This window comes from Aethina tumida, chromosome 3 (genome assembly GCF_024364675.1).
Source record: "Aethina tumida isolate Nest 87 chromosome 3, icAetTumi1.1, whole genome shotgun sequence".
Classification (NCBI taxonomy): Eukaryota; Metazoa; Arthropoda; class Insecta; order Coleoptera; family Nitidulidae; genus Aethina; species Aethina tumida.
In genome coordinates this window covers 7,461,157-7,482,027 of record NC_065437.1, presented here as the reverse complement: position 1 = coordinate 7,482,027, position 20,871 = coordinate 7,461,157, and the positions used below count along the sequence as shown (strand labels likewise).

The 20,871-nt window shown below is 30.3% G+C and overlaps 2 protein-coding genes across 2 annotated transcripts in view; both read right to left on the bottom strand.

Moving 5' to 3' along the window:
* Positions 1-2,062: 2,062 nt before the first annotated feature.
* Positions 2,063-3,301, bottom strand: LOC126264933 (uncharacterized). Its single transcript, XM_049964701.1, has 4 exons — positions 2,947-3,301; positions 2,688-2,875; positions 2,552-2,632; positions 2,063-2,501 (listed from the first exon to the last, which is right to left on the bottom strand). The coding sequence occupies exons 1-4, from the start codon at positions 3,000-3,002 to the stop codon at positions 2,251-2,253; spliced, it is 576 nt and encodes a 191-aa protein (XP_049820658.1). The 5' UTR covers positions 3,003-3,301; the 3' UTR covers positions 2,063-2,250.
* Positions 3,302-4,119: 818 nt separating this feature from the next.
* The window catches only part of LOC109605213 (uncharacterized), a 51,120-nt gene continuing 34,368 nt past the window's right edge, over positions 4,120-20,871 (bottom strand). The window contains exons 2-3 of the mRNA XM_020021777.2: positions 17,057-17,217; positions 4,120-8,716 (exon numbers count right to left, since the gene is read on the bottom strand). Coding sequence (XP_019877336.1) covers positions 8,657-8,716; positions 17,057-17,217 — 221 coding nt within the window. The 3' untranslated portion in view covers positions 4,120-8,656. The remainder of the gene's footprint in view (positions 8,717-17,056; positions 17,218-20,871) is intronic.

Genomic DNA, 20,871 nt, shown 5'->3' with positions numbered 1-20,871 from the left:
TTAAAAACTATAGAAGAAATATTGTGAAAAATATTCGTAAACTCGCTTGTTGGTTCAGAAAGCAATCCACGAAGATAACGTTTTCGCCTAATGAACCTATTTTGCGGAAGATTTTTTTCAGTTACCATTAACTTTCTACAATTAACACATGATAATTTTTTAAACATTTTTTTAATAACTGCACCAGCTACATATGGTGTAGACAAATCTGATGTTTTATACAGAGTGTGATGGTATTCTGAAACAAAATCAATTTCGCTGTTTGACTCACTAGTGTCTTCTTGTGCAATGAGGTCTTTTAAACTATCCAATGCCCCAGTCGATAAATCCTCTTCACAGTTAAAACTTGGGGAGTGTGATGACATAAAATTGTTTACTATTAAAGCTTTGGTTGAGGAGATAAAGGAGGTGCACGTTGGATTGACATTTCTTACTCCATGACTTCTTATTTGACCGAAGAAGTTTTCAAGAGGGTCTTGGTTAAATGACCTGGGACTAACGAATTTAAATCCCATGTCTAATAACTTTTTCGATAAATTTATGAAGCCACGAAGTGTAAAATGCCAATTTTTTAGTGATGGTGTGACAATTTGATGGGAAGAAGGAGGGGAATTAAAATACATTGATTTTAGAATTGGAAGGGATTGTTGCCAAAACATGAAATGCTTAGATTTGAATGTCACCACACTTCTTAAATCTTTTCCTACATGAGAATTTATCGCACTGCCATTGACACTATCAAAGAGTTGGTCAAAAAATAGTAAAAGATCTGCTGTTTCTGTTGCCTTAGGGTTCACAAAATATTGAGAAGTTGGTGTCAGTTCCTTACTGATTTCAGCCATAATTTTCAGAGCTGTAGCAACAGTGCTACTAAACACTTGTGTACAGTTTTTTACCCTCATTTTTCTTATTTTGTGAGGTAAGACATGTTCGTCAATCAACTTTGAAAACTGACTAAAATTCCCCATTTTCTGGTCCATTTTATAAATATCTATAATATGTGACCAAGAAGCAACTTTATCCAACCCATCTTGCTTAAAATATAATAATTTATTTAATAAAGAATTTCGAACACCTTTTAGCAAATGGGGAGGATCAAACAAATGGACGATTTCTTTGCCATCAATTAAATACCCTTGAAATTTGTTTTCAATATTTTCTTTTATACAATAAGTATTCGTCTCATTTAATAAAACATTAATGGCAGCATTATTTGTTGCTCCTTGATCACATACTGTAGCGACAATTTTCAAACCTGATAAACGAACATGTCTTATTACTTCTTTTAATACCCGCACCAAATCTACTGTTGAAGTAGTATGTTCACAAAAATAAAAACAAATGGGTTGTTTCCAACTTTTGTGAACACCTTTCAGCATGAAAACTAGAGCGTGATCAGCAAAGTTTGATCGCCTATCATTGGCTCCAAAATCAACAAAACCTTCTACAAAATCTTTTTTGGGATTGTATGAAATGCCACTACTCAAAAAAATTTCATCGAACATTAGGACACAGTAAGTATCAATTTTTTTCATTTTACCCACCACACTCTTTAAATGTTTAAAAAACTTCTCATTAATTCCACAATGGAATGGAATTTGGCTTAAAAGATTGGAGAGAGTCTTGCGGCTAGGTAAACTAAAAATTTTGGAAAGGAACCTGTACCCTTTTCCACTCTGCTTAAATGCAGACAAAGCAAAAATTTTATCTTCCATAGTAAATTGCCTCCCTCTAGGTTTCAATTTTTGGTTACGAATCTGATTCTCAATAAAACTTACAGTGGTGTCATTAACATCCTTCAAAACATTTGTGAGGTTTCTATTTGCTATTATAAGTTTCAATTTTTGTTTTGTTTCTAAATGTTTTTTGTGTGCCCTCTTAGCTGCTCTCGTAATTTTTTGTACTGTGCACTTCAACTCAATGTATTTCTTATTTAATCTGGTTGCTCTCCTTGGACCTGAAAATAAGTTTTAAATTAACAAAAATTTAATAAGAAATTTTTAAATGAAGCAAAAATATTATGTGATAATTATAGTTGATCAACTGACAAATTTAACTAATCTTTGGCTCTAAATTTAATTTATATGATTTTTATGAAAAAACTTTTCTTAACATACCAATATTTTTATGAATGTAAACAGAAAAGTTGTTATACAATGTGGTTTAAGGCTGCAAAAATAAAAATAAAAAAAAAATGAAAAATGAGACAAATCATAAAAACACACTGGTATCAACAATCTACCCCTGAAATTAATATAATTTACACTTACTTCTTTTGGGAAGAATTTGCTGATATTCTGCTGCCATTGTTGTATCATAATTCAGCATGGAGGATGCCATTGAAGTATTTGAAGTTGAAGGATTTTCAGGTTCTTGGATAACGTTTAACTCTGTATCAGTTTCCATAACTCTGAATACCCGTTTTCTGCTATAACTTTTTGTAGGTTTTAGTACTGATTTTACAGGACTAAATTCTAGATTAGAAGTACTACCCACATTTTCTAAAATAAATATGATTAATTTATGTCATGCCTTTGAAAAAAAAAGTTACCTTTTATTTTTTTAGCAGTTGATGTAAGGGTTTCAGGAGGGGATGGAGGCAAAAAATTATCATTTTGCGTTTTTACGTATCCTACAAAAAATATATTTAAAGAACATTCAAACTTAACTCTAATACTAATAATTACCAGGTAAATGAAGTGATGGTAAGGCACCAATTCGTAGTTTTTCATTAGCTTCTTTGCAGCTATCCTCAAAATGTAAACCACAAATAAGGTAATTTCCTATTTGTTTATCATCCAATTGGGAAAGTTTCTCATTATTAATTCTTTGAAGCCAAGTAGGGCGAGTTTTTTTATTAGTAGTAATGCTGTATCTATAATTTAAATTACATGGTTTACTATTTACAGAATATAATATTTAATGATTATTAATGGTTAATATTACCTTTTTGTCTTTCTATCGTTACACCCAGGTACACAGCATGGTTTTACTCTACCCATAGTTATAAAATATAAATATACCGGTAAATAAAAAGGACGCTAACACAAACAACACAAATAACACAATTGAGAGGGGAAAATCCTTAAAAAACGCGCACCTAATGGAAATAAGCAACGCTAAACAAAGATTATCAAAACCGACGCTAACTCAACTTGGGAATAACGCTTCTTTCTGGATAGAAGACCGAGAGAAGGGAGAGCTGTTTCTGATTGGTGGAAATTTAAATGATTGTAATGGCCAGTCCCGATAGATGGCAGTAAAAATTCATGAACCATTTTACCCATTAGAGTTTCCTAGCCCTGTACGGCCTGACCTCAGGAAAGTGGCAGACCACTTATGCATCCGATAGTACACCGAACAATGGGCGTTGCTAATGGATGTATGTCACCTTTAGTATTTATTAGAGGCAACATGACGGCGCAAATTTAACAACAGGAAGTAGTGGAGGCGTATGTTCTTCCTTACTTTAATCGGCCCAGGGATCCAATATTTCAGCAATATAGTGCTTTGTCCCATGTTGCCAATGTTATAACATTTATGTTTTACCAAAACAAAATTAAATTTGTACACATCCACCTTAGTGTTGCAGTATATTATTTTCCCGCAAAATAAATAAATTGGTAATTTACCTCAGCCATTCGGATATCACGTTTTCGATTATAAAATTATGTTGAACATGAAAATGAAAAAATTAAATGAAAATAAAAAAATAAAATGAAATAAAGCTATAAAAGGGTCAAATCCAACTCTAATATTTTACTTCCTTTATAAAATATACAAACAAACTATATAACTATAAGTATACTTATCGACCAAGAACATCTATCAAATAATAAATGACACAATAAACATAAAAAAGTAAAATGGCAATTGTATTATTTAGAGCAATGAATCACTTTAATTTCATTTGATACAGATTTATTGTTTTAATTAGTATTCATTATAATAATGTTATCTAAGAAAAGCATATTCTGGTATTGTGCCATATTCTCCACTTCAAGAGTTTTGCTACACATTTTAGGGCACTCAATATATACATTACGCTGGCCAACTTGTCTTGTCAACCAATATTACATATAATCATATTTTGGGACTGGGGCAAAATTAATAAGAAACAACTTTTACACCATATTTATTGGCTGAGGCATTTATTGTACATAAATTTATATTCATTTACTGTTTATTATAATATAGATTCAGTATAGATAGTAGTTACCCTAAAGAGATATCAACGATATTTTTTCAGCGGACCACCATTATTTATATATTATATATGTACATTATACTGTTTTAATAGGCTAATAGTAAAATATACTCATTTACACATAGGTAGCAATAGGATTAACCTCAACATATAAGAATCGCAGTATTTTCTATTGTGACGAGCCGGCGTCTTCTGGGAAACTACAACAGCGCATAATGATCAGTCAACAAATACTAATTATAAAAATATTTAGGCCGTCAGATTACTATTTATTTTTAATTTACAACTGCGATTCCAGTGTGATAAGGTTCTTTAATTCTTTTTTTCTGGAACCAATGGTGAAAGGACAGCTGGGACAGGAGTCGGGAATTTGGTTGCGACAATGAAGTACTATTCTACGGGTGCTCGGTAGCGGATGGAATTCTTCAAAATGAATGAATATTTTCAAGAAATCCACTCGCTGATTGTGCGTTAGTGCATTGTGACATCTATAATTAAACACATTTATTAAAATTTAGGGAGATCAGTGCATTTTTTGTTATATAAACATTCATATTAACAGTTACTACTTTTCGTAAACTAAACACGTAAAAAATAAATATCTTTATAATAATAGAATATATATTTATTACTTTATTTAAATTTATGTGCACGTTATATGGTCCGACTCCTTAAACATTGTTTGAAGTTCATCTTGTGGATAAATTTAATAAATTTTCAAGATAAATAGTATATATGTATGATATTCTGTATATCAATATACACAATATTAAATATATATTTTGAATTAAAATACCGAAAAACTAAAAAAATATTGACTCTCTGTGAAAATACAATTTTTCACCTTAAAAATTGTTATGTTAATTGGTATTTCGGACCTGTTCTACAAATAACTTTAACAGGTAAATGTTTTTATAAAAACAATGGTGTATCACATTATAATAATTAGGAAGATAAAATTAGTGTACAAATATATATATTTTATTAATTACATAATTCAACATTAAAATTTAAAAATTACGTTGGTTTTTGGAAGTTAGTGATTGTGTCTCTTTTTTATGCCTAAGAATTTTTAAATTTTAGTGTGTAAATATTATTGCCAGTTGCATTTGATATATTTAATTATTACTTTTGTTACGAATATTGTTATTCACAAATGATAAGTTTAATTGTTAAATAGAATTGACTAGAGTTCGTTAAATCATCTTTATCATTAGTAATAAAACATATCTTAACACAACTTTTTTTACTTTAAATTTGAATTCGTAAAAATATGGTGATTTTCAAAAGACATTTTTTACAAAATTTACTTTAATAGGTGCCAAAATAATTTATTATTACTCTTAATATTTTATAATATGTAAAGAGTAATTAAAAATTGAAAATATACTGTTGTATTTTGCATAAAATATCTTTTGGAGTTGAAAGACATAGGAAATTAGAAACAATAATTTGTTTAACAACGCAAAATTATTAAATTACGCATTGCGTGTCATTGGCAACAAGTAAATATAAAATTAAATAAAAAATATATCATGTGAATATTAAGAATAGTAATGTATTTAAGGAGTCTGCCAATTCATATATACAAATATGATAAAAAGTTACATACAGTTAAACATTAAAGACAAAACTGTAGTCCTGTGGCAGGAATATAATAATATATATCATATCACATTTAAAAATGCTGCTATTCCATACCTCGCATCACTTTAATAGTAGACAGCCCTACGACACCTCAACATAAGGGGAAAAAACACAATTTGGTTTGGTGCTTATATGTGCAATTGTGCAGGGTGCACTTCTTATGCACTAAGTCAGGAACAATTTGGATTTGCCATTCAAATACTACTCAAATTGCTTCATTTGACAATCGTTCATACTTACTTGTGCAAATCGGAGTGAGTTTTTGAAAGGTAATATTTACAGGAAGGACATGAGGGCAGGAATGTGGACAATGTGCCTTTTACCCTGAGAACAACTAAAATCTATTCCAATTTCATTTTCATCATTGAAAAAATATTTTTAAAAGTTCTAATTTTTCTCTCCCTGTCTATAGTGTAGGTATGGTTGATAGACTTTACAATTATCCCTTGTCTGTAGCTAACCAAATAAAAAAATATTTTATTACTAATAATATCACTGTCCTTGATTGCATCAGTTTTTGTGTATTTTTGAATTATGATAGTCATTACATTATTTTGTACATACACTTTCATTTAAAGAAAAATATATATTTAATTCAAAATGTCTTATAAAATACTCTTTCTTACAAACATTTTATTGTATTTATTAAAAAAATAAATCTATTCTAAAAATAAAAATTTTTATTTATATGTTTGCTTTCTCTAATCTACACTTTATTATAATTACTTACATGGCTACAGAATACTTGATATCTAAAGAGTTCACTCCATAACATTCCCATCACATTTCTTACACTTACTCCCCATAAAAAAACACGCATTTAGTGCTGGACTAATCAGTCTCATATACACTTAATGAAAATTTATTTAAATCATATGAAATTATTGTTATTATTAGAACTGAGAATTATTTGAATTTTACCTCTATTTAAAACCAATAATTATCATTTTTGATTTAGGTTTCCAGCCTCAGCAAATTATTACTAAATCTAAATATTATTTTTTAATGTAACATAATTTAGAAGAAAATTATCATAATTTATTTATAAATTAGACTAAAAAATTTATACAAATTTGAAATATGATAGGCCTGACATAGAGTGATTAAAAACATTAATAACATATTGACAACTTTTGTTAAAACTTATAATATCACTGTTGTCACAAACAAGCAAAACATCTTATGTTTGTAAGTTTAAAATGATTAATAGGGATTCGAATTAGAGGTTATTGACTTGTAATCTCGTTCCGGTTGTTTTCAGTTTCAGGAATTGATTTTCACAGTGCACCAGGACAACTGTAAACTCTCTCAACTACACTACAAATCTATTAGCTTGTTTATTTTTATAGGCCGATATTTCGTTTTACGTTATGGGTTTTATTTTAATTAACTTACTTTCAGTACTAACTAATATGGAACTTAAATATTCAGACTTTGTCAGTACATTATTAAGATTATCTAAATTGAAAAATAATTTTACCTAACTTAAGTCGACATATGTTCTCGACTTGAGATTCAAGAAAAAGAAATATTTTGGCCTTAAGGATAAAATATTTCTTTAAATTATTTGTATACATCATGCTAGTGCACAATGGATGAAATATTCTAAAACCATTGGTTAGAAGTAGATGCTACTTCACCCAATATCAATTAATGGTGGTCGGTGGCTCAGGATGAAAATCATCGCCCGATACCATAAATTGAATTGTATCGTACTATATGTACATACTAGCAGGAGTAGCTTGTTCTTTCCAAGCAAGGGTCCAGCCTCCATTATTTAATCCAATATGACACATTCTCCAACAATGTACAATCAATTTCCGTGTTTATATTTTACGTGCGCCATATATATTACATTAAAAGCATTTATTTCTCTTTTAAATATCTTATATAATGCCACATCTAGAACTACAAACTAGTTTTTTTTATTATTTTTTAATAATCTATATTAGTGTAAGGGTGCATTAGAAATGGAATTTGATTATACATGGAGACCATACGAAATTTGAGCCATTGCTTAGCCCAGTATCAAGTCGAGATATAATTATAAAGTTCCTAATTTAGAATATTAATAACATTAACATTGATAAAGGTGTAACAAATATGGATTAACAAATTTGTCTTATTTAACAATTTGATTCAGTTTATTCAATTTGTTGTAGACATTTATAGAATATAAATTAAATATACTTGAAAGTCAGGCTAAAATATTGTTGTAAGATGTTGCCATGAAATTAATTAATATTCTTGTTTGTATAATACCGACTTTTGTTAAACATGTTACAAATTAAAATATTAAAACAAAAATATAATTTTATGAAGACGAGGGTTAAAATATCCAATAAAATTAAGGAATTTTGAAAAAGTAACATTACGCTAAGGCCTTCTTCCTTCATGGGAACATCCTGAAGTCAGATAAAGGGTATATTTCGATTTATGGAATCTCTAATTGGGAATGATTTTCTCTACAAGGCTAGCGGCAGCGCAGGACAGAGCGAATGAATTGCGAGGCCGACCGATTTTAATGTTGATTTTACACCATCGTATTGGAGTTGAACTAAGATCTAAGTAACTCGTATGTGAGTGAAGAAGTTGTGGTGGAGGAGGTTTGGTGATCATTGGATTGCGTCGCTTAAGTTTTTCGTGCCGGCGTTGCGTGCTTTTGACCTCGTCCGTAGCTGCTGCTGGCGAAGTCTTTTTACTCTCTGAAGTATACGCTAGACGGTGGGCGAAGAGGATCGGGCAGAGGGGCGCACGACCTGACTAGCTAGCGCTCCACTGTCCGCCCGCTGGCGTGAGAGGTTAACGTCCGCGTGCCCACCGAAGCAGCGCGTCGGCTATTACGTCCAGGTGCGCTTTTGTCTGGAATAGAAATATGTGTTAAACTATATAATAATTTTCTACACACTTGAGAGGACGAACAACTTAAATGATCTATAACAAGAGTAAAAACATTTACATACAAGATTAGTTTAAGGGTGTTTTTGTAAATTTGCCTCACTTCTGGAAAAAATAATTAATTAAGCATACATCGACTTTGGCACTGTTTATTCATATATTTTTGAATTGTTTTATTATAATTTATCCTGTATCTACCTTCCAATGGATTTTTGGGTAGAAAGTAGGGAACTGGAGATCGGTAGTGAAGGTCACCCACTACTCATGGTCCGAGAGTGCACATGTTCTTGATATGTTGTGGAGACAATGTGGAGACCATTTACTTTCGGGAACTATTCACTATAATGACAAATTATAATAGTGATATTTTACCCAACAATTGTGGGCGGTTGACTAAAGTAGTACATGCAGTATTGCATATCTTTTGGAATATGTTTTTATTTGACCTACTCCTTAACCCCCAATTAAGTCAGAGTTGTGACTATTCAACAGTACATAACTATTTTGTCCAAGTATCTAAATATCCAATGAAGTGAACAGTGCATGGAAGTAAAAAAATCACATTATGTACAAGAGTTCATCTCTTTAGCCCCGGTTATGTATTGGGTTGTTCGGAAAGTAATTTCGTTTTTTCCCGACAGAGGATTTAATTGTATTTTTTTGCACCCCACTTATAAATTTTATATGCATTGAGAGCTCATATAGCAAGGCTTGTATGTGAAAAATTCCAATTAATTCTACGCAGTAGTTTTTGGTTGGAGACTTTTAAATATGGAGAGCGATAAGCAGCATTTTCGACATATCTTACTGTTTTACTACAGAAAGGGTAAAAATGCTGTTCAAGCCAGAAATAAATTGACCGATGTGTATGGAGAAGGTGTGTTGACAGTACGCCAGTGCCAGAACTGATTCGCTAAATTTCGATCCGGCAATTTTGATGTCGAAGATGCACCACGTTCGGGAAGGCCGGTTGAAGCTTATAAAGACGCGATAAAGCCATTAGTTGATGCGAACCGGCGAATAACAACACGTGAGATCGGATTGAGGTTAAATTTATCAAATTCAACAGTTTATGACCACTTGAAAGGCTTGGGATTATCCTCGAAGCTCGATGTATGGGTTTCCCATGTTCTCACAGAGACAAATCTGTGTTGCCGCATTGACGTCTGCGATTCGCTTCTCAAACGTCACGAAAATGATCCGTTATTGAAGCGCATCATCACTGGGGACGAAAAATGGGTTGTATATAACAACGTCAAACGCAAAAGGTCATGGAGCATTTCCAAAGCCGATATTCACCAAAAAAAGGAAATGCTGTTTGTTTGGTGGGATTTTAAAGGAATTGTTTTTTTTAGCTTTTACCAGATAACACAACGATTAATTCGGAAGTCTACTGTCATCAGCTGGACAAACTGAATGATGCATAGTTTTTTGCCAGCAAAGACCAAAAATTTTATGAGCGTGGAATTATGCTACTACCAAAAAGATGGCAATAGGTTTTGGACCAAAACGGCCAATATATAATTTAATAAAGTCATTTCCACAAAAAAAAAAACAAAATTACTTTCCGAACAACCCAATGGTTTGGTAGAATCTCAGAATTCGTATAATCAATAACTATTTTTAAAAATTGATAAATCACAGAACTTTGACTTAAATTCAAATCGAATTACTAAATTGGCGTTAAATACGACCGTATTGTATAAAAAAAACTATCTCTTGTATTACAAAATTCAATTACATTCATCATTATAGCTAGTAGTAATTGCTTAATAAACGTAAAGGCTAAGTGTCACAAAAACGTAAGAAGTAAAATGGAACATAAAATTAGTGAAGGCCCAAAGATGATTTCCTGAATCTGAACAAGACTATCATCATGCCTTATTTTGGTTACTGTTAAAATACTTAAGCCCAAAAACTTGCACCAAACTTTTAGAACAGGATTGTAGTTCACAAAAGTTAACATGATGCTAAGTATTTATCGAGAAACCTCGTGAACGATGGAAGTCGAAAAATTACATGACAGTCGAAAAAGCAGTCTTATCGTGGCACTAAGAAAGAAAGCAAGATTGGAGCGCCGCTTTGTACGAAGATCATAGAAATCCTACTCCCAATGGGCTACTTTAAACTATTTCTAGACATCTTGTTGCTAATTTCCATGTATATCCCAATGAACTTGTGGTTGGCCACCTAGGTATCTATAAGTCAAGCACGAGAAGTACTAGAATGGAGTACAGTACATCCTTATCACCTTATTACACCACTTGGACCACAGAGTTGCCCACTCCATCGTCAAATATATAAAAATTCAAAACAACCAATTTTCATAGAAATTCAACCCTTGACATATCTGTCAAGCTCTTCAATATAACCAAATAGGGTCTATCAATAACCTCTGTCGAGATTAAATCGTGTGCATATTGGAAATAACTGAGAACAATACTGGCGTATGTCTACATCACATTCACATAGGCACAGGACGAGGCTGTAATGAAGTATCCAATTTCATAGGAATCAGCTAGGACTTCTTCAAGAAAATGCTGAAGCCGTTTTTTACGACATAACTTAAATTATTAGAAATCTCACATGGAAAAATATGGGGCCTCAGACAAAAATCGGTGCTAAGGAGCAGCTACAAACAGAAATTTCGCTCAACGATAATGAACAAAGATGTTCAACACCAAGACAAAGAAATTGTTGAAAGGAGAGGAAACTAAAAGGCTACATTAACTTTTCAAAAGAATACGTATATTAGAATAGTGTAGAAGACAGAAGATTCCGTTGGACATAATGGTGTATTCGCAGGACACGTCAAAATTAGGAACTCGAATCACGATGTGCTTATACTATTACAGGACACCCAAAGGTACTCTCAACTACTTATTTTGGTCTCCATAATTTTGAGAAATACAATTACAGTCCTTCTGTAATGCTCCTCCGAACGATTTCAGTCTGCCACGGTTTCAAGGTTTTCACATTGAGAGTACCACTATCGAACAGATTTCCTAGGCATGTACGATGCTCAATTCAAGTCAACCTTCGATGCAAATGTATCAGACAACCAAAACAGTTCGTGCGGTTTTTCTTTATTGTCTAATTTTATGAATTATATTAGGTAAACAGGATGTAGTGGTAGGGTAATTTTGAATATAGGTTAAAACTCATGTCAAAGAGTTAGATTACTTTTGAATTAAACTGCAAAATCTTTACTAGAGTATGGCCGTGTCAAATGCATTAATTCGTGCTTATTTATTTTATGAATTCAAACTTGGTACCAGGGCTGCAGAAGCTTGTCATAACATATGCGCTGCTTTTGGAGAAGGTACTGCAGCTGACAGATGGGTCAGAAGTGGTTTAAGAATTTGAAAATAGAGAGGTTTTGGAAAACCAGGTGACACACTTCTTCAATTCCCAAAAGCAAGACATTTACAAAAGTGGGATATATGATCTTGTGTCTAGGTGGAAAAGGGTAATACTTGCAGAGGGTGATTATTTTTCAAATTTTTGGTTGCTTGGTAATTTGTAATTAGAAAACGATGTTTTCATATGAAAGCGTTACACAAGTTTCGATAATTTTCCAAGCCACCTGGTTCAATCTGGTTCCTTCGTTCCAAGGGACATCAGGACCAATCCAACTCTTTGTCTCTATATATATTTTCTGAACGTACACATTCTAATAATAATGCATTTACTACTATTCGTAATTATACTGGTAACACATAGTATGTGGTATTTCTGACTCGAAAGAAAATATGAGGATGCCAATACAGAAAACCCCGAGGATTCGCAACAAACGAACAGACGAAGTAGAAGTTTTGATTCATACATTTGATTCCTTATTGTAAGTAATTTTAATTTATTTCTTATGTAGTATAGTTAACAAATACAATATATACTGAATAAGATGAGAATGAGTCATAAATTCAATTGTCGTACAGGGAAGGAATTATTCAGGAAACCAACATCTAAGCAATTTGAACTCAGCTTTTTCACGACAACAAATGTATTTCCGCTACGTTGTGTGTGAGACCATCAACATAGACTTGATTGGTCAATTACACACGACGAAAAATTAGGAAAGCCAAATCGTTTATAATTTTGAATAAGTTGTTATAATTTTATATCACATGTTGAATATTATAATAATTAAACAGCGTTTAAATGTTTTAGTAATTCAACGAGGCCCTCAGCCATTACAAAAAGGAAATAAGGCATGTTAATTCCTGACCATACAATTACAATTTTATTACAAAAATAATTTACCTGTTTGAAATCTCTCTTACCGATGTCGTAACTTTTATTCTACTGTCAATAATGTATATCTAAATGACCATTCACAATAATCATCGAATCAACGAATTGCTACTTGACGTTTTAATCAATCAATAAACTTTTGTAGATGCTAATCACTAGAGTCGGTGAAGCTTTAGGTAATATTCATTGTCAAATCTTCACGTGTGAAAACTATTTTAGAGTTAGTCAGTTTCCGATGACAAAGTTGGTAATAAAATTAAGAACTTACCCCTTTCCGCTTGCAACATTTGAATAAAGGCTACTAACATCTATTTTTAGTAATGTATTGTCGGCGACAGATCTGAGGTTACACTTCGTGTTCAAAATTGCTTGTAGTGTTAAGTAGATCCCAAATCTATCAGTGAATAATCTCTTGCTGATCCTCACACAATACCACGACTTTCACTCGGTATCACATGCAATGTATATGTGTATGTATATTGCAAGAGATTATAGATGTAATTGCAAATCTGTCGTCTACCCTACGTTAGGGATGTAATCCACCTATATTCTTTTTGACTGAATATAGTATGAATATATTTACTTACCTTCAGGAATAAAAGGGTTAAGAGAAAGCTTTAACATTTACTTAATTCTCTAATAATTTCCATGACATTATTCTTCTGAAATGATTTTGTAATTTAGAAGTTAGTTATTAATAATAATAACTAACTACTTCATAAGAATAATCAAATATTATATAGTTGTCTTGCATTTGAAATGGCGTTTTAGATTGTGATTTTAGTAATAATGGTTAACGACTAAAAGTATAAAATGACTTTTATCTTTTGTTATTAAATATTAGTATGTATAGCACCCCAGTGAGTCGTGTCACTTAGAGGTAGGAAAAATTATATGAATAAATGTTTTTTAACTTAATCAATATTCATATGATAAAGAGAATTTTTTTTTTTTTAAATCTATAAAAGACATAAGTGAGTCATGAAACGAAATTTTAGTCTCAGGATGTTTGATAATGAATGAACTTCTCACGGACTAGACAGACGCCGTAGAGTCTACGTAGATCCGATATAGTGTAGGCGTAACATCACTAACCCATACCACACTATTATATACTACGTTAAAATCTGGATCAACATTTTACAAACATTTCCAATATCAAATTCATATCAAGCCTGGGTTAAATGTCTATTACGTGTGATTTAAGCCTCATTCCATGAATATTTAATGAATGAATGTTGTCTTAATTTATAATTAACAGAACAATGAAAATATAGACGTAATAAAATATATTTAGCTACATAATAGAAATATTGCGACGTGACAGTTACTTCAAACTCCAACACAGCCGTGTTTTGCAAAATGTTTAACTACATCATTAGGATTTAATTTTTGATACATATAAGCAAAGTTGTAATTTAATAAGTTAAAATTCGTACAAAACCATTTAACTCAGCACTCAGCAGGGGAATATTTCAAAAAGTGAACGGAAAGAAGCAACAGATATGTAGAGGAATGAAAATATGGCCATTGGACTAGACTGGAAATAGTAAAACATAGTGTTTGTGTCAAGTAATATTATTAATATTCTATTAAATGCCGATATTGATTGTTTGTCGGCTTACAGGAAATGACAAGGCTTTCCGCGGAAAGACGAGTTACGCCGAATAATATTTGTAGTCAGTAACACATTTTTGTAAAACATTGATGACATTCAATTGATGCAATTGTTTCAAAATATTGAAAAATAAAATTTTCAAGGCTCCCACATATGGACAATAAGAACCCCGAGTGTTTATTATGGTTTATAGTAACATTATATTTGACATGGACTCTAACTGTAATACATACCAAGTGAATAGTTTTAACAATCAATCGTGTATTGTTTAATCAAAAATATAAAAGTATGATAGTCGACTAGATGTGAAGATGGTAGAGAAGACAGTGAAGACAAAAGACAGTAAGTACAATTATGTATGGATTTGTTTTATTCCCAGACTTAAAGATGGCTCTTAAAGTTAGAATAAATTATTATTGTTTGTTTCCTATTTGCAACTATTTGCTATAAGTAGTTTAAATTATGGGTAAAAAATAAAACAAAGAAAAAATATTTAATATACAAAACTAAATAAATAAAATTATTGTAAATTGTGATGTTATCAAAAGATTTTTGTGTAATTAATTTTTTGAATTGCGCTTTTTTTTATTGTTAGTTTTTTAGTACTTATATCGGCAATGATACAGAGAACCATAAAAACATTTGTTTTGTATCATTGCCGATAATAGGGTATTAGGAAAAAATTAGGTTTTTCTATCTTCTGTAACAATTCAGTATAACATCGTAATTAAGGGTAAGTTGTCTGTTAAGTAATCCAATCATGTTACCGAAATAAGAGGTACTCGTGAGCATTGATAATTATTGTCGCAAAAAAATTTAAATACATCATTATTAACAAAGTGGTCGGAATAAAAGGAAGGCTAAAATTAAGCGATTTATGGATATAATTAAATTAAATATATTTTTTGATTAACTAATTAACATTCACTATTATCATGTACATAAAATGTACACATCAAGAACATAAAATGTGACTATAAACTATAAGTTCACTTATAAAAACGATGAGAGTCTACCATCTCTTTTCAGACCATATAAAGCCTTTTTCAATCTTCAAACATCTTCATTGTCAACATCTTATCAAAATTTCTGTAATCGCCTTGATTAGTATCAAACCAGCAATTTTGCTCTATTATTACTAAAAAATATTTGCAGCTGAAACTTTACTTGATGAGGCTTACGACGAATATGCACTATCGTGTACCTCTTAGTGAAGAACTTAAGGTTGCCGATCTATAAGATCTCTATGTCTATCCAAGGCATTCTGAACGGATTATTTGAAAAACGACCAGAATGGGACCTAAGACACTAGAAGTCACTTCAAACTAATCCATCAGAAATAACCGAATCTTTGGATCTTCTGAATGGTTGAAACATATTATGAAATATAGCAATTAAGATTTTTATCTTCATAAACATTTTCTTAGGGTAATAACTTTTTATAGGAGTATAACAAGATTAGAAACCGTTATTTAAAATTTTGCATAGATATATGGTTATCAACAGTTAAATTTTTATGTGTTTATTTTACATTCTATATTCACACGTGTTTACTGAAAGAGGGTGTTATCACACAGTGGGGTTGAAATTTCGTTAGTTCGAATTATGTGTGAAAAGTTCGCCAATGTAGCATTCAAAAATAAATACATTTAGTTTAATATGTTATACTTAAGATTTTAAAATGTTTTATTGTGTTTTGTTACTTAATAATTGTAAACTTGAATGTGAATATTTGAAAATGTTTATGAGTATATATTGCTATTTATTTATTTAGTTTATTTTACTGATGAAATAAAAATGTTATTGAAACCGTTCTGTTTAATAAGGACTTCATCCTTTCCTAGAATCTCTAACATTTTATTGCTGAGTATTGATTAAATATTATTTCTTTTTAATTGTTTTATATACTTAATTCTTTTGTTTTACTATTACTTATTTGTTAATACACATAGATATTGTTAACTAGAATTTGTGTCCAATTGTCAAAATCGAAATTAAGAATAGAAAAAAGTATGTTTTTTGGTTAAATACAATGAGTAAAGTATGTGTACTCCAATTGAAGATTAGTTAATTCTATTTTCATCTAAGAAAAACTGATAGTGGGTAAAGGTTAGTGATATTGAAAGTTATTAATAAGTAGAAATTGTATAATCATTTCTATACTAACCTAATCTAATATATCTAATACTTCAGGAGTAGTAATATTAATAATTAAAGTTACAGTTAAAAAACTACTATCATTAGTTTTGTTTAATAAGAAGATATCATATATTTTTATTGCTGAATATGGTTATAACCTTACTATAGGTGTAAAATATTTATTTAATTATAGTGAATAATAATTTCAAAAAATACTCTTGGCAAGGCTATATTTTATTGATTGTTTATCACAATGTTCTTTTAAGAAAAATTCTTGAAAAATGTTTACTTACTGTTTTATAAAACATGCATGCCTGACGGTTTTCATCTTCCGCTGAAGGACAGTCTATGAATCCGTCGCAAAGAACATGGTCATCTATGCAGTGATAGCGGCCCTGTAGGTCTGGTGTAGGACAGGCGAACCGTTCCATGCCGTCGGCCGCTGGGGGACATTCTGCAACAGACAAAAAATAACAATATTAACAGTAAAATTAAATTGATCAGATATGATCGCTGTGTATATACACATCAGTGTATATACACAGCGTGTCTTGAAGTAATGTAAAATCTCAGTGTTTAAACCTAATTTGAAAACAGTGATATAGCTTGGCCTCCACGGTCGTCAAAACTGAATCCTGTAGTTTTTTTCCTTCTAAGGATATTCAAAAAATGGATTATATTGTATCGAAGTTCAAAATGTTGAAGAATTGTGGTTCTGATCAAAACAATATGCGATAATTTGCATGGGGATCTTTTTCCTTCCTTTATTACATTTTTTTTATTTGAAAAATTAAAAGATGCTAATGTTAACACATGTTTGTCGATACACTCATTAATATTCCAGTCAGTAATGAAGCTAACACAATAATACATGAACTGTATGAGGTTCTAAGGAATTCTTAAAAAAACATAAATAAATATATTGTTCTCAAAGTTATATAAGAATGGGATCATGACGGTGATATGCATATCCTGAGATGGATTTTTTTACATATTCTCCATTAATGTACGTTTAGGACAATAATTGTTATCTTGAAATCTTGGAAACATTGAAATAAATATAAATTAAAGGGACAGAAGAAAAAACTTCATGATAAAACCATAAATAATATATGCCAGAGCGATTCATAAATTTCACAAAGCAAAAATAAATATTAGGTTAATTTTTCAATTTTGCGGCCAAGTTTAGTTACAAATCCGTTGTTAGAATTGTTATTAATTTATGGTATTTGTTATAGTGTAAAAATAGTACCGATTATTTGTGTAACCTTTAAAAAAAACTTGTGATGTTTAAAAATTCAAACCTTCGACAAGTAAAACGACTCCAAAATCAACAATTGGGGAAAGAAGCTAAATTAGTCGTGATAGAATATAAAAACAGGGGAAAATCGTTGATTTCATTTGAATATTACAATGAAAGGATTCTGCAACAATTCATAGATAAACGTAACAATCGAAAAGGAATGAGACGAAAAGCACATTAATGCTTCAAAAAGAAATGATTCTCATTTATTTGCGGATCTATATTCAATAAGTCAAGAGTTGGCTATTATAGGAGAATAAACTGTCACATTTTGATTAATACATTTAAAAATATCATAATCATTTTATTGACTCTTAGGATAATTTGATATGTGACAATGAAAATAGTATTATACCTTATATAAAACACTGGTTTGTAAATTTCAATTATAAATTGTTTCTCTTAAATGTTAGTAGGAATATTTGAATAAGTTGAATTCAAAAAACATATTAATTTTTGTCTAATTTGGACCACTCATTTTTGGTTAAAATTTAAATTGACGTCCTAAATGAACGACAAAAGAAAGAAAATATATTTCATTAGAAAGGTGCGTTCAAGGATAGTTAATTCGTTTCAATGAAATATTGACTTACACTTTTTCATTTTTATTGAAAAAGGGCACAAGTCAACTGTTAGCAATCCTATTTTCAATTGGTAGCCATATAAAATAATTAAATAATACTTGAAATTATTATTGATTGAAAATCTCGATGTCAAAATAGATTCGTTTAGCTGACATATTTATTGTTTAGCGAAAATATTCTAAATAATTTTTTAAATTAACTGCTTAAATTATATTTAATCTACCAATATGAAATAATAATAGTAGTCAGAATACAATTACTTATCCCGTTATTGTAACTTACCGAGTGTGCTTTGAAATTTTTTTTTTTTCAATAGTTTATCGCATATTATATTCTCCATGGAAACGATATTATTATAATTTTATAAAATCGTGATTGTACACAGCTCGCACATCATAATCTTAATTTTAATAGTAATTAAATATGGGTGGACATGGCGGTAGAAGATACTACATCAGAAATATCGTATATTACACATTATCACCATTCCATCAAGCTGCATTTGTAGGAAGTATTTCAAAAGGAATACCGAATGTATTTAAAAGAATTTCTTATCAAATTCCATATATTATTCCACGTAAGTAATTTATATTTTTAGTACAAAATTAGTTAAAATAATAAATAAATTTTGCTCTTATTATTTTCTCGATTTTACCCTTATTATTTTTTTCTCAATTTTACCCTTGGGTTTCAAGTATTTGTGAAATGTCCTAGAGTGTTAATCTGTATAAATGTGTCAACAAAGGTATTTGTGTCACTCACAAAACACTCGTGTAAATATTTAAAACATTGAATATTGGAGCACAAAGTGATATTAAGCTTAAATTAGAAAAGTTAAAGTTAGTTCATTGTAATCTATGTAAATGTAAATGAAACAATATGCCAATGACCACTCTCTAACAGGGTCTTCATTCTTTGAGGCATTAAGTTACCGGCTCAACGAGCATGACAATGACCAACATTACAGATTAACTCGGCATCAATAAATTAATAAGTTATGAGGTCAGAATATTGAGAAACAGTTGCTCCTCTAATATTTTGCTTTAATAATACATAATAGAAGTAATTATATTTTACGGGCAAATATTTAACAAGATGATATTATAAATGAATGTCAGTGTTATAAGTAATTCTACCTAAGCACTATCTCGGAAACAGCAAACCAAATATGAAGATCAAAAAATTGCATAAATAATGTTTGACATGTCATTGTTGTTTAGCTGTTACTAGGATAGCTAACAACGTAGTTACGAGTTTTAAGGTGACTAGATTTTTTCATTTAATAAATAAAAATTTAAAATGAATCATAACTGTGTTTTCGATGTTTTTTGGCCACTAGAATATATTGATCCCTATATCAGACAAAATTCACCTCAAACGAACATGTGCTTAGCTTCTTTTGTAAAGACAGCTTCTAATTCACTGCTCGCGTATAAAGTTAAATTATTAATTTGAAAATGGATAGGAATCTGCCCTTATTCAATACTGAAAACTAATATGTAAAATATTGTTAGATTATATTAGTTTAAAAAAAGATTTTTTTGACAGAATTTTTTTTAATCTATATATTTTTTTAATAAAATGACCATAATAATTCTATTATTTTTTATTTTTTCAGCGACCGCTTTAGGGCTCATTGTTTATACAGCAGTTGAGAGCAGACATAACAAAAATATGAGGAAAAAACCAGGTGATTTTCCATGCACTTAAGTTTCACATTTCATATATGATGTATCTGTTTATTATTAATAAATAAAATTTTATTATTTATTTATTCGCATTTTTAATTAATATATTTTTTCCATATTATGACCGACCTAATGTTATCATCCATAGATTTATTTGCAGCTAAAGAATTGAAAATAGCGTAGAAATGCTTTAGCCATAATGTGCTAAACAAAATTAATTCTAAAACTGTATTGAAAAATGTTTAGAAAGAAGCATGTGAGATAAATCACATATAATTACAATTATTGTAGTATGATGTGTGGTTTATGAAATTTTTATTTATTTTTTTTAAATTTTTAAAAATTACCTGTTCAAAGAATTAGAAAACAACTAAGTGAATATGAACTTCTAGTGATTGTGAATATTGGTATAAGTTGTACAAGTGAAAAATTATTTATTAGTGAATAAACATATAAGTGTAATTTTAAGACAATTGTAATTTTTTATTGGACAATTAAATTGTTAAAACGGTACTATTGGCAGTAGACACCAT